The 13,195-nt window shown below is 54.6% G+C and overlaps 6 protein-coding genes across 6 annotated transcripts; 1 reads left to right on the top strand and 5 right to left on the bottom strand.

Moving 5' to 3' along the window:
• Window positions 1-72: 72 nt before the first annotated feature.
• N7459_004249 (putative FHA domain protein SNIP1) lies at window positions 73-927 on the bottom strand (the record flags this gene model as incomplete). Its single annotated transcript, XM_056943433.1, has 1 exon — window positions 73-927. The coding sequence occupies one exon, from the start codon at window positions 925-927 to the stop codon at window positions 73-75; it is 855 nt and encodes a 284-aa protein (XP_056800316.1).
• A 252-nt stretch (window positions 928-1,179) lies between these two features.
• N7459_004248 (uncharacterized protein) lies at window positions 1,180-2,244 on the bottom strand (the record flags this gene model as incomplete). The annotated part of the gene is made up of 1 exon (XM_056943432.1): window positions 1,180-2,244. The coding sequence occupies one exon, from the start codon at window positions 2,242-2,244 to the stop codon at window positions 1,180-1,182; it is 1,065 nt and encodes a 354-aa protein (XP_056800315.1).
• Window positions 2,245-2,658: 414 nt separating this feature from the next.
• N7459_004247 (uncharacterized protein) lies at window positions 2,659-5,112 on the top strand (the record flags this gene model as incomplete). Its single annotated transcript, XM_056943431.1, has 1 exon — window positions 2,659-5,112. The coding sequence occupies one exon, from the start codon at window positions 2,659-2,661 to the stop codon at window positions 5,110-5,112; it is 2,454 nt and encodes an 817-aa protein (XP_056800314.1).
• Window positions 5,113-5,485: 373 nt separating this feature from the next.
• N7459_004246 (alpha/beta hydrolase) lies at window positions 5,486-7,021 on the bottom strand (the record flags this gene model as incomplete). The annotated part of the gene is made up of 2 exons (XM_056943430.1): window positions 5,486-6,470; window positions 6,528-7,021. 2 exons carry the CDS (start codon window positions 7,019-7,021, stop codon window positions 5,486-5,488), a joined length of 1,479 nt encoding a protein of 492 aa, XP_056800313.1.
• Window positions 7,022-7,399: 378 nt separating this feature from the next.
• Window positions 7,400-8,290, bottom strand: N7459_004245 (J domain-containing protein; the record flags this gene model as incomplete). Its single annotated transcript, XM_056943429.1, has 1 exon — window positions 7,400-8,290. The coding sequence occupies one exon, from the start codon at window positions 8,288-8,290 to the stop codon at window positions 7,400-7,402; it is 891 nt and encodes a 296-aa protein (XP_056800312.1).
• Window positions 8,291-9,031: 741 nt separating this feature from the next.
• On the bottom strand, window positions 9,032-13,123 carry atg11 (autophagy protein ATG11; the record flags this gene model as incomplete). The annotated part of the gene is made up of 3 exons (XM_056943428.1): window positions 9,032-12,772; window positions 12,850-12,961; window positions 13,056-13,123. The coding sequence occupies 3 exons, from the start codon at window positions 13,121-13,123 to the stop codon at window positions 9,032-9,034; spliced, it is 3,921 nt and encodes a 1,306-aa protein (XP_056800311.1).
• Window positions 13,124-13,195: the final 72 nt, after the last annotated feature.

Genomic DNA, 13,195 nt, shown 5'->3' with positions numbered 1-13,195 from the left:
TCTGGACCGCAGTGATTCTCTCCGGCCGTTTGCCACATTGTATTATAATCAAAAACCCGAGACGGTGCAACTTCAGCTTGGTAGCATCAGCACGTACTCGCGCGAGCTTAGTCCAAATCGCAGAACATCCTTATCCATGAGCTCCACGTAGCGGCCCGCTGGAATTGGGTCGCCGTTCACACTAGACTTGTTCGCGCTCTCAAGATCAATCAGGTATGGCTTGACCTTTCCAATGCGGTCACCATATTCGTTTCGCTTCTCGACATAGCGGAACTGGAGCGCTGCGTGCTGCTTGGAACAGCTGGGGTGATCGAGTGGGAAGTCGACGACAAGGCGCTCGCGTCCAATGAGCCAGCAGCTACGTTCGCTAAGTTCCACCATCTCCAGCAGGTCTTCTCCCTTGAAAACGTAAAGTCGCCAGGGTTCTTTTGCAGGCGGTTTCCGCGCCTCTGGCGGCTCGTGGTATTTCAAGACAATTCCTTCGCCGCCCACTTGTACCGTGTTGCTCTCGGCAGCAAGTCGGCCGGTGTTGCTGAAATTGGGCTTCTGCTTCTCTGGTACAGGCTCGCCATCCACGTTCGCTGTGAATGCGTCATTTTGTGAAGGCAGTGGGCCGCGTCGCTGCAAAGCCTGTGGGCTGCGCGATGGTCGCGGAGACCGAGACCGTGGTCGTGGGCTTCGATATCGTCTGGATGATCGCTCATGATCGCGATGCCTGCGTCGTCGACGATCTCCATCCGAGGGGCTGATAGACCGTTCCCTGCGCTCTCGGCGAGAGCTGCGGCGATCATCATCGCGCCTCCGCGAGCTCGTATGATGGCGGTCTCTCGAGTCTCGTCGTCGTCGATCGCGACTTCGGTCTGAAGCTTCAGACGGCGATCGTCGCCGATGGCGGCGGTCGCGGTATTCGTCGTGCGAATCTGCCATTACGAGAAATGCGAAGGATGTCCACAAAGATAAAAACCGAGCTCTGCTGGAGAACTAAAACAAGCTCCAGCGCACGTGACCAGTTATAGGAATGGCAACTATAGCAACAGCGGCTTTACAGAGTTCGAGATAATTGTTCACTGCGACTTTGAAATAAACAGACAAACATAATATGCTCGTGCGTCGGAGCAAGTCAAATATATGCGCTAGATAGACAAATGGCCGACCAGATGTGACCGAAAACGACCGACGTCATGTCTCCAGCCTTTCTACGCCTTCCATCCCACCCAAATCGTCCCAGAAACTACTGAAGTCCACGTTCTCCTCATCAAAGATCTGCTTAGCTTGAAGCATTGCCGAGCGCTGCCTCTCGGGTGTAAACCCGCCGGGCTGCGAGCTTTCCCACTGAACCAATTCGACCCAGCGGAAGAACAGCTCTTCCTTGCCCATGGCAGTCAATTTGTCCTTGAAAGCCAAGATTTGATCTCGCTGCGCAGACTTCTGGCGGCCAGCAGGTGTGTTCTCATCTCCAACACGCCAGATCAGCCAGCCATCCGCATCGGTGTGGACCAGCACCGCGGTGCGGAATTCGTCTAGTTGCACACCCTCGCCCTTGCGGGTGAGGTCGACCAGAGCGTGGGCCCGGATCATAGCCTGGTAGTCCAGGTTCCAGTCCGCATCGACTAGCAGGTATCCCGTCTTCCCAATGCGTTCTGGAGTGACGGCGGCCACAATTTTGTCTCGCATCGCTTCATCATCCCGGATCCATCGGTTGCGCTCGAGCTTCCGGCTCCAGCTGGGATTACTGCGGCGGATAATAATCTCACGGTCTCGAAATCCGACAGAGCGACGCCAACGAACCGGACCGACGACGAAGCGGTATGGCCAGGAAAGGAAAAGCGTCACGAGGAAGTAATCGATGAAAATTGCACCAGTCCGGCGGAGAACGATTTGTGCTATCTCCAGCCATGAGACGGTTGCCGTGTCCACACTAAGCGAGCTTTGCAGTCCGAGAAAGATGGCTATAAGGGCCGGGTAGGTGCTGAAACCCATGTAGACTCTCAGTGCGATGACAGCCGCGACCACCGTGTTGACCACCGTCGGTACAATAAAGGTCTGCCATTTCAAGTCGGTTCCAGTCTTATCAATATGAACGAGGTAAACCTCGTCGGTGGACAGCGGTTTGACGAAAGGTTGCAGGATCGTCGGAACTTTAGTAAATGGCGGAATGGGACCTGAAGACACGGAGCTGGGGGTTGAGGCGCCCGACGAGCCCGGCGTTGACGCGGGCGTCTTTCGACGAGAGGATTTCGTCATGGTGAATAGATATCAGGGGTCGGGTTGTGTTACTTGAGGACGCGTAGAAATGGGGTTTCGCTGTGCCAGGGCTGCGTTGCGCCCTGGCGTTTTATGGAGGCGCGATCGCAGAGGGAAATGATCCAGGTGAATGAGCGGGTCACATGTCACAGCGTCGAGTCACTTGCTGATGCTCGCATGATTCGACGATCGTGACTCAAAGCCAGAGGCTTAGCGGGGAGGAACAGGGGAGACAGAAATAGAGCAGGCAGAGGGCATAGCAAAGACAGACGAAAGTGATGTCGCTCTCCGCCCTAACCCGCATCGGGCAATGCGGGATCGTTATTTACGGCCGCGATTTGCGTCTCGCAGTTGCTGTGCCACCCTCCGTGGAATTCCGTCACTTCTTGCCATTCACGCAAGGGGCTTGTCGCCATGTCAACTCCCCGCAAGAGCGACCGACCTCTACACGCGCGTCACCATCCGCCATCACCTTTCGGCCGCGCGCGCGACCCAAACTACGAATTCGATCTAGATACCTCGAACTTCCCGACCCCCTCAAAGCAGAATGCGACGCGTCCTCGACCCAAGTATCGAACTGCGAGTCTAGCTGGAGCTTACCACGCCACTTCTCCTCGTGCAGCCATGGCCGGAGAGGGCATCGAGCTGGGATCAACCTACAGTCCTCGCCGCACCTACGAGACGGTCGACGTGCACTCCCCATCCTCTGACACATCGAATCCGCCCGCCGAACTTGCAGACGTGTACAGGAGGATCGAAGAAGATGGCACACTGGCGAACTTCGTGTCTTTGGATGGATTGGATGCACCGAATGGGACACGCCCAGCAAGTCGGCTGAGCCGTTCGTCATCGAGAGCCTCTTACGCCAGGGACCACGACCACGATGGTAGATCACGAGATGGCTTCGCTTCTTCCGAAGCAAGTATGCTCGATGAGTTTGGAACGCGCTCACCGCGTAGACGAACGGCCGATTACACCAAAGACGAGCAGCGCCTCAGGCGTGTCACAGGCAAGGACTCACCTGTCTTCAGCAAAGCCAAGGTTGGCGCTCGAGCAGCACTAACCGCCGACAACCTACAACGACGCGAAGAGGAAGACCGACCGGAACATATATCAGAGGATGACGGGGAACATGGTCCATCATTGAACCTCCCACCTACCTGGGGCACCCGGGCAACGCGCCAGCAGGACTGGCTTAGGAACGTCAGCCAAAGGGCTGAGTCGGAGCCGCAAGAAGAAAAAAGAGAAAACAGCGCATCTGTTCAAGCCATGAAGTCGAAGACCAGAGCCGACGATATCACAGCTTCCAAACCCATCCGGTTTTCGCCCCGTTGGCAGGATGGGAGCCGCCTTCTGACTCGAAACGCCTTGGGAGAACGCACAGCCAATCTTCATGCGCAGCATGTGGAGCGAACTGATGAGAAAAAAGAGGAAGGAAAATTTGAGGTTGATCAGAATGCACCGCCGGGTGATGGCGCACCAATCCCCAACACCCCGATCGTCGTTTATAAAAAATCACCTTTAACCAAGCCGAGCCCGACAAAAAGAGACTCGCAGGAATTGTTGCGCAAGCTATCACGAACCGAGAGCCCTAAGCTTGACCAAGTCCAGACTCCAGATCAACCAAAGCCTTTCGAGCGCCGAATTTACGACAAGACGCCGAGAGTCACGGGTGCTTGGATAGACACTCCCATGACTGAACGAGTTACCGAAATTCCCAGTGACTTGACCAAGGATATCATTCCTCCTTCGGCGCCTCCAAAGGAGAACGGTCAAGTGACACAGCAAGAGAAGCTGCCAGCAGAGCCTCGATCTCAGCTCCAAGATACAAACTCAGAGAAGAAAACCATGAAAGAACCCACTTCGGACGAAGCAAAGCCCGTGAAACGGTCGAGGCTACCTCTAATTCGACCCAGACTTCCAAAGAGTGGTTTAGCAACGGTCATTGAGGATGTCAGCTCTGGCAAGGAGGTGCTGGACCTTGGAGATGATACTATAGAATCTCTTCAGGCGATTATGGACGATCCAAGTGAACTGAAAACCGAAGAGGAAGAGGAAGCGGCTTACGAAGAGAGAGTGCTTGAGAAACTCGCGCTCGCTCACGCAAATGGTCAAGAATCGGTCGACTTTAATCGACTAGACGACAAGCTGCAATCGCTTGTACGGAACATCAACGAGGTAAAGGAAGGCCTCAACAAGCTGGAAAAACATGTCACTCGAGATGCCTCCGTTGTCGTGAAACCGACATCTTCTAAAGAAGCGAGCAGCCAACGCCCAGATACGAGCGAGGCCTGCGGAAAGTGCACTACACATTCTGATGGCCGTCTATATGCTGCCATCCCGCTCCCTCGGCTGTGGACTAGACACCCAGTATCTCGGCGTCTCCAACCTACCAAACTTGGCTGGTTCCTGCTGATCTCACTGACATGGTATGTCATTGAATGCATGATGTGCGAGGAATACAGCCATCCCATCATCTCCGAAACCTGCGGTGGCTACTGTCTGCAGCCTGATGCACCCCACTTCCCGTTGGTTACAGTGACAATGCTGTGGCGCTGGTCCCATCTATCCGCCCTACTTGCACCCATCATCACCGTCTGCGTGGCCGCATTTCGACTAGTAGCGCAGTTACTAGGTCTGTGGGATGGCTATGTGGATGAACCGGCACGGCTTGGTAATATCATCGGCGAGATTCGCATCAATGGCACTCCAGCGTCATTCCCTTGGCTATTATCGCCTTCGGCAACTAATATTGCACCGCCGCCGCCGCCGCCTCAACAGCAACCACCCGTATGGACTCCGCGCAATGAGGTCCCCGCAAAATGGGAGGATGACCAGGGGTCAATGGATGATGATGAATATCTCTGAGTAGTAGAGGCTGCATGGAATTCGGCAAGGCGTTTTGATATCTTTTCATATCTCAGATATTTCTGGCAAGGCGCGGTTTGAGCAATGGGCAACAAGGGCTTGGACTGGCGAATTATTTCATATGGGTCACCACAATATTTGACTATAGTTCTCCATGCCAATATGTCCAACAGAACTCGTGGCTTTGCACCGGCTTAGTAGGTCGGAGAAATCAAGCAAAGACAACCGAAAGCGAAATCAGATCAAAATAAGTAGCAAGGTAATAAACTGAATAGGCATAATCAGCGTGAAGCATTCATCACGAACGGGGGCATGTTTATTATGTACCAAGTAGGGGCATCTACAAATATCAACAATCGACTTAGATACATACTTATAAACGCGGGCGTCCACGCCACTCCTTCAACATCTCCGTCTCCCCCCTTAATCGCCACGCCGCATTCCTACTCATGAGCGCATCGACCTCCTCGTCCCCAACCTCGCAAGCCCTCCCAAGCGGGATCTCGCGAGTAGATCGCAACTTGAAACCGAGATACGTCAGGCACCCGGTCGATGTAACACGGGCCGCGGCCGCATCACGACAGAACTCAGACAGCCCCTCGAAGAACCTCCGTGCCGCCCGCGAGGAAATCATAATGAGGCCGTGGCAATGCGGCATGCCCTCGAACTGCTCCGCGACGACGGGCACACCGGCCTGGTGGATGCGGCGCGCGAGCACAATTCCCTCGTCAGCCAGTCCCTCCTCGCCCGTCGAGATGAAGACGGGCGGTGCGTCTTTCCACAGCTCCGGCTTTGCGGCGAGTGGAGAGGCGAGAGGGTGCAGGACCGTGTTCGCATGGACATACATATCGACGCGAGGCGGAGTCACCGGCCACACGGCATCGGGCGGGAATGGAAGCGGAGAGAAAGGCGCATCATCGCTTGGGTCTTCGGATGCTTGGATAGGTCCCCTCAGGAAGTCGAATCTGGCGTTGTGGACCACAGATGGCATAGACCGTGTGATATCACACCACGGCGAGATGCCCGCGACGCCTGCTGGCAATTCGACTTCTATGTCCTTTCCATGGAAGCGAATGGGCCGCGACGCGCGATTGAGAGTGAGAAGCGTCTGCAGTAGTGCGAAAGATAGGTTTCCGCCGGCCGAGTCGCCGGCGATGACGATCTTGTTGGCTGGAACGGGCTCGTGCAGCGCGCCTGGAGGCGGGTGGATCAGTGATAGATATGCTGTCAATGCGTCGACCAGCGCGGCTGGGAATGGATTTTGCGGCGCGAGGCGATATCGCACCGAGAGTGCAGGTGCGCCTGTTAATCGGGACAGATGCGCTACGGGCACGCGGTGGGTGCATGGATCCATCAGACTGTTTCGCATGTAAGTTACCTCTGTCCAGGCCAGGAACTTGTCTTGAAGCACCTACAAGTGTGCGCCGCCATGGAAATATAGAATTGCCATGTCAGACGGGGACTCCCTGCGCAGCTCGCGATACTTCTCGGCCTCGGAAAGGTCAGGCTGCGGCGTGCGTTTCCCAACGCCTTTGCGGTAGCCAGTCCACTCGGCCTCGACAGCGGCAACTGCGGGAACATCAAAGGTCTCCTCGCCGGTCTTGAGATCCTCAATTGCGCGGAGGACAGCATCGCGCACGTCAAACTCGGGTTGCGGTAGGGTGACTTTGGACACCCACATTGGACCCTTGATTCCGGGATCGCGCATGCTATCCTTCTGCGTCTTGGCGACTGGCGAGCTGAGAGTGATGAACGACCGGATGATGGTGACAGTCAATTCCGTGCGCAGGTCTTGCTTCCCCGACACGGGGGACATGTGAATCCCATGCAGTAGGAGCGTCTTCAGAACCAGCGGGATTCGGACGAGCATCACCTTGACCAGGGCGACCGCGCGCTTGAGCGCACTCATGATGGGCGAACGAGTGACTTTTAGCTGGGCATCTTATGGCGGTGCTGGGTGGTGAGTGCCATTGATATAGATTCCAAACCGGATTTGGCTTCTGCGTGGCGTCAGTGCCGAGGTCCGTCTGGCGGGGGTCCCACTCCTTGCATTTGCACGGTTCGAAAAAACTGGGATTTGACGAGATGATCCCACATGTTCTTACGAAAGTTGGACAGAGTTGGTTTGGATCGAAATGAGAGGAGTATCCACGTTGTACCTCATTCGCGGTATATGTGCGCGACCGCGTGAAAAATGTATATAGTCGCCAAACCCAAGACAACGCCATGCAATGCTTACCTTCCCACCCGCATACCAAAGTCCCAAATTTCCAAGCCATAGAGAAAATCAACCCAATTCAAGAGGATCGTCCGACCCGCCCACCTCGGTGGTCTCTGTCTGCCCGATCTCCGGTCCACTTGAACGATCCTGCGAGAGATCAGAAGCACCGCGGCGAGGGTGAAGCTCCTTCTCATACACGGGCTGCTCATCATCCTTGAGACCGGACCCAGTCGGGTCTCTACGAATGAGGAAGCTTTGCACACGAGCATCGGTGGACGGCATCTGGCTAACCGTGCTCTGCCGGCGGCCGACGAGGAAGCGCATCGCGTCTTCGCTGACCTCGCGCAGACGCTGTTCGTACCCGGTATTCAGCTGGCTGATCCAGGATGCCTGAACAGCGCCCCCGAACAAGGTCAGTAAAATGACGAGTCGCGTAAAGGTGCGGTGATCGACGACATGCTGCTGTTTGCCTTGGTGACGGTTGTTCCACCGCTCCCAGTCCTCCCAGGTCGCATTAGCGTAGATGTTTGGTCCGTAGGGAGTCCAGTCCGCCAGTGATTCGCGTCGCGGATGGAAATTCCACCCAGCACCCGACTGGTCATAGGCGGCGCGTTTGGAAGGGTCAGAAAGAATCTCGTGTGCGGCAACTACGATTTTGTAGCGCTGGAGCCGAATATCCGGAGTGATGTCCTTGGACGGGCGGTCTGGGTGGTAGATCTTCACGAGGTCATAATACCGACTCTTCGAGTAGGGGGCGTTGCGAGGGAGATTGAAGACATCGTAGGGGGTAAATGACGAGGTGCTTGGCCAGGGATACTCATTCACGGGGTGATCCGAAGCGGTGGCATAGCTTCTGCTGGCGGGACCGACGTTTAGACGAGTCGGTGGCGAGACTGCAGTTGGTGAGCTCAAAAGCTGGAGCCCACTGCAGCAAAGAAGGTTGGACTTCTTGAACATGGCCACATTGTTTCTCAAGAGAGAACGGTGACTCCCGATACTCTCAAGTAGAGATTTGGGGCAGAGACGGAGTGAAGGGAAGAGACGGCGGGTGAAGGTGCCTCCTCCAGTGCGGAGGGACGGACTCGGCTCATTGGTTGAAAGCAGCGGTCCACGCGATCAGATCAGCAGCGTCATCCTGAGTCTACCGTCATTCTACATGACTATAGGGATGAGCTGCTCGTTACTTCGGAAGAGGTTTCAGCGAACAATCTACAAGATCAAATGTGATTCGTACTGTGATTGGGTATCTCGTCAAAGTAAATCTCATCCAGGGCAAACATCGAGCCCCAGTCGCGTTGTTTGCGACTCCTGGAGAACAAGGGGTAAAGCTCGCAATATGAAAAAGAATAAAAAGAAAAAAAAAATTCAACAACATCAGGTACGCTGTAAATCCAAGAAAAATGCCCAGGACTTCTAAAGTGCATCGCCTGGTTTCGAACCACCCTCAAACCGATAATCAAGAGACCACAACTTCTCCCAGGGACGTGGCTTACCACCTTGACGTCGACCGGACGTGGAATATGAGGAGCGAGAGGCCGGGGAGCTCGCCAGACCACCAGCCTGGGGTGGCGGCATTGACGAGGATGCTAGCTCTTGCTGTTGATTTTCAGCCTAAAAGTGACAGCCAGAAAGAGAATGTTAGCTTGTCGTGTCAAGGTTAGACCCGGGAAAAGATGGAATATGTCTTTTCCTACTTCTTCACGGGCCGAGGAGCAGGTCACGGCGAACCTCGTCGAAAATCGGAGCAGCCTCTCGAGGCTGAGAGCTAGCGTCGGCATCGGCGGGGCGAACAAGGTCAGTGGTCGAGTCGTTCGCCTTTTGGGATGGCGTGGGCGTGCCGCGTTTGGAGTTGGAGCTGTTGCGGCGGCTGTCTAGACTTTTGGACAGAGTTTGGGCGACAGTGCCCTCGTCGGTCGGGCGCTTGAGACGAATACTGCCTTTAGCATCGACATGTGCAGATGCAACAGTGCTCTTAGCTATTCCAGGGGTAGCAGGAGCACCCGGTTTCTCCTCGGTGGCATCCAGGAGATACCATCGTAGACCGTCGGATAGCTCAAATGGATTGTCGTCATCCAATGATGCGCCGTCGCTAGCATCCCCGAGGGAGTGTCGATCTGGCGCAACACCGTTCAACGACTTGGAGAGATCCACCACGCGTTCTTCAATCTTGCTGATCCGAGCAAGAAGCCAGTCACGAGTGTGGAGCTTGTGAGAGTCCTGCTCGCGCAAGAAGTAATGCGGTGCGCCAACATTGAAGGCGGCCCAGGAACGTATGGTTTGGTTCCGAGTAGGTAGAAATAGGGCAAGGTCTCCTTCCTTGAAAGAGCGATAGGCGATCTTGTCATGGGCCTCAATCTGCACCCTGTGGTATTTCTCACGGTATCCTCGGGCTTCCTTCTGCCATTTTCGAGCAAGCAGCTCGATATCTTTCACGCGCTTAACAACCACATCCCCAAAGATGGAGACATCGAAACGGGCCAAACTGCTTATGAAAGCCGTAAACTTGGCCTCCTCTTCCTCTGGATTCTCAGCAGACATCCAGCTCAGCAGTGCAGAATCGGGCTTTGCAGAGACGATGCCAGACTGGGCAAGGCTTTCGCCAAGACCAGATGATGCACTGAGCTTTGAAGCTCGTTGGACAACAAGAGATCCGTCCTGTTGGATCACTGCGAAGCCTAGTTGCTCAAGCATGCGTTCTAGCTTCTCAACTTGTAAATGAAGCTGTTTCGAAAGGTCGTAAGACTTGTCCCCTCGAGCCTCGAATCGGACGATGGCTTGTCGCTCATTCTCGAAGGCCGTGTTAAACTTGTTCTCCCATTCGGATTCTTTGTTCTTGAGCTTCAGAGCCTGAGCTTCCGAGTCAGCCAATTTCTGAGCCAGGTCTGTTTGCTTGCGTTCCTCCTCCGCAATCCGATCTCGCAAAGCGTCAGAGCCGCTTTCTCCGGCAGACATCCGAGACTGCAAGGAGTTCAATTTGGAGCTTTCGCGTTCCAGCTCAATCTTCGCGTTCTCCAGATCTGTCCGTGTCCGAGACAGCTCTTCTATTAGATGTGCTAGCTCAGCTTCTCGCCCTTCAAAAACCTTCGAACGCTCCTCGAGGTCCGATTGAGCCTGCTTGATTCGTTCCTCGAGAGCCTTATTCTCCGCCAGTGCCTTGGAAGCACTGTCCTCGGCACTCTTGGCGTGGATGGACAGTCCCTCAGAAAGAACTTCGATGGCCTTGATGATAGCAGGTAGCTCAAGAGGCACAGAGCCCCCTGGAGACAAGTTCATGAAAGCAGCCTGCAGTCCGTGATAGTTGTCTTGCTCCTTCCGGGTCCATTCATTTTGTTGACGTTCAATGTCATCAATTCTGGCTTGAAGCTCTTGCTCTTTCTCCTGCTGGGCCTGGATTTTCTCATTGAGGCCAACGGCCCTCTGGTTTTCCTCAGCAGAGGCGACGTGGGCATTTTGTAGATCGACCTCGAGTTGGCGCAACCGCTCATCCGCGTCTTGTTTCTCGTGTTCTCGACCATCCATGAGTCTATCAAGCTCCTCTTCCATCTCCTCGTTGCGTAGTCGGAACTTCTTGACTTCCGCCTCCAAGTATCTCCGCTCATCCTCGAACTCGCGTTGTCGTGCTTCAAGATTCCCAATGAGATCCTTCTTTGTAGACTGAACCTCTTGGTACTTATCAGAGCTCGATTGGCGTTCTGCGTGTGCCTCCTTGTGGAGTCTCTGAACGGTCTCTTTTTCTGCCGCTAATTCAGCCTCGAGCGCCACGATGCGCTGCACAAGAGCTCTATCCTCGGGAGACTGTGTCATGGATACCCGTCTCGACGAGACAGAAGAACGTCTGGAGAGTGCATCGGGATGGGGCGACGCCGGGGAGCCCGGGAAATCAGGCCCGAAGTTCCCACTCGGCGGCCGGCTCAGGTGACTATGACGGTGTAATAGATCTTCCAGCTTGCGAATGCGACTGTCCGATCCCTTCAGTCTTTCCTCTAATTTTGTCTTCTCTTCTTGGAGACTTCGGACCAATTCATCGCCGCGGAGGAGCATAGAACTCCGACTCAAATCGAAGACGCTGCCATTTTTGAACGCCTTGGCTCGTCTTCGTTGCTGTCGAGTAGGTGTATCCAAATCCTTGAACTGCTGATACAGTTCTTCTGCAATGGTCGTCAAGGAGTGCTTCGACCTTAAATCTTCAATGTAGATTTCGATCTCTTTGTGGTTAACCTCAGGCCATTCATCGTCTTGTCCTTGGAGATTAACCTCAATGCCCGGCGGAGTGGAGTCGCCAAAGGAGATGAAATCCCCCATGGTCTTTAGCCACTTCTTTCGTCGACGTTGTTCCTCATCTCTCAGGACAGCCATCTCCTCTGCTAATGACAGAGAGTCGGTTTTAATCTTACCATTCCATTCTCGTCGTCGCACAGACTCGATCAGAATGGAACCATATATCATCGGCATTTGGAAAACAGAATATATCACATCAAATGCGTTGGTATCAACATCGAGGCTGACCAGCCGAGAGTGAGCATCAGCAAGCCGTGACTCGATGAGCGAGATTGTGCGCATATGCTGCAAAGCTGATTTCTCTGCGGCTCCACGGCGTCGCACAGCTTGCTCCAATGCTTGTTGAAGATCCGCACCAAGGTCCAACATGGAAGGAAGGAGACTCTGGGTATGGTTCAGCGCAAGCCTGGATATATTTGCCAGCATCTTTTGGTTGTTCGGCAGACCGAGAACGTGCTCATAGTCCGAGCCAATTTTCTTTGCAATGGTTTCCATTTCTGCAAGCAGCCCATCTTCTCCATCCGTAGAAGCAGGGGCCACATCCTCCACCAAACGCTGCGTGTCCGAAGCAATGTCACTGACGGCCTTCTCAATCTCTTGGACCTGGTTACCAAAGCGTGGCAGCGCCTCTGTCGCATCCGATCCAGCCCTATGGACGTCGCCCGTGTCGACAAAGTCACGGAGAGTCCCAGACGGCCGACCTCCGTCCTTCTTGGGTGTGGATGGGCGCCCAAGGAATGGGAAGTCTTTACGGGCAGGGATATTCTCCAGCGTTGCAAGAGCGCGTTGCCATCCATCCAGAGCGGTCTGTTGTTCCTCCAAAAGATTGTTCGCCCATGTCTGTGCTTCTTGGAAACGATGCTCAAGATTACCCACATGGGACTTGAGGTTCTCGAGAGCAACGCCGAGTGCACGATTGATGACATCAGTTCGCTCGTTATTCTCCCGCAGCTTCTTATCGGTGATTCCACAGTAGCTAGACAAATCCAAAGCCCAGCTCCGCCTTGTCATGAAGAGATTTCGCCATGCTTGAAGGTCGTTCTGATCCGTAAGGGAGGCCGGAGGGCTGCTAGGCTGGAACGGTTCGGGGACCGGTAGCTCGGGGAGCTCGATATCGCCTGGTTCGCTCACATATTGCCGATCGTAGACAAAGATTTCAGTCTTTATCATCCAAAATTCGTATTAGCACCAGTCTAGTTAAAGCTACTGGAGCCTCAAGAGAATCGGGAGCTCCATACCTCAGTGGCGAGCGTCTGGGTCTTCACGTTCTTGCCTCTGGCAGTCATCAAGATCTGCCGGGGCGGTGGAATCGCAGTATTCCGCACAATCCATGATTTCAGCGCATCCGGACTGTGAGAGAGATGGTGTCAGCTTGCACCCGCAGACAGGTGAGGGAGCCGCAGGCACAGGGTCCCCTCATCTCAGAGCCGGGACGAAAACATACGAGGCAAAGGCAACCGGATCGGCGAGGAGATGCTCACCGGAGTGAGCGATATAGATATGCAGCGACATTCCCCCTCCTCACCACCGAGCGCAAGAGCTCGAGTGTCCAGGGAAGTGGGAGGGGATAGTAGGCTAGTTAAC

Source organism: Penicillium hispanicum, assembly GCF_028827665.1.
Source record: "Penicillium hispanicum strain IBT 35686 chromosome Unknown utg000004l_segment0_segment0, whole genome shotgun sequence".
Taxonomy (NCBI): Eukaryota; Fungi; Ascomycota; class Eurotiomycetes; order Eurotiales; family Aspergillaceae; genus Penicillium; species Penicillium hispanicum.
The sequence above is the reverse complement of the archived record's forward strand: the minus strand, read 5'-3'. Positions and strand labels throughout refer to the sequence as shown.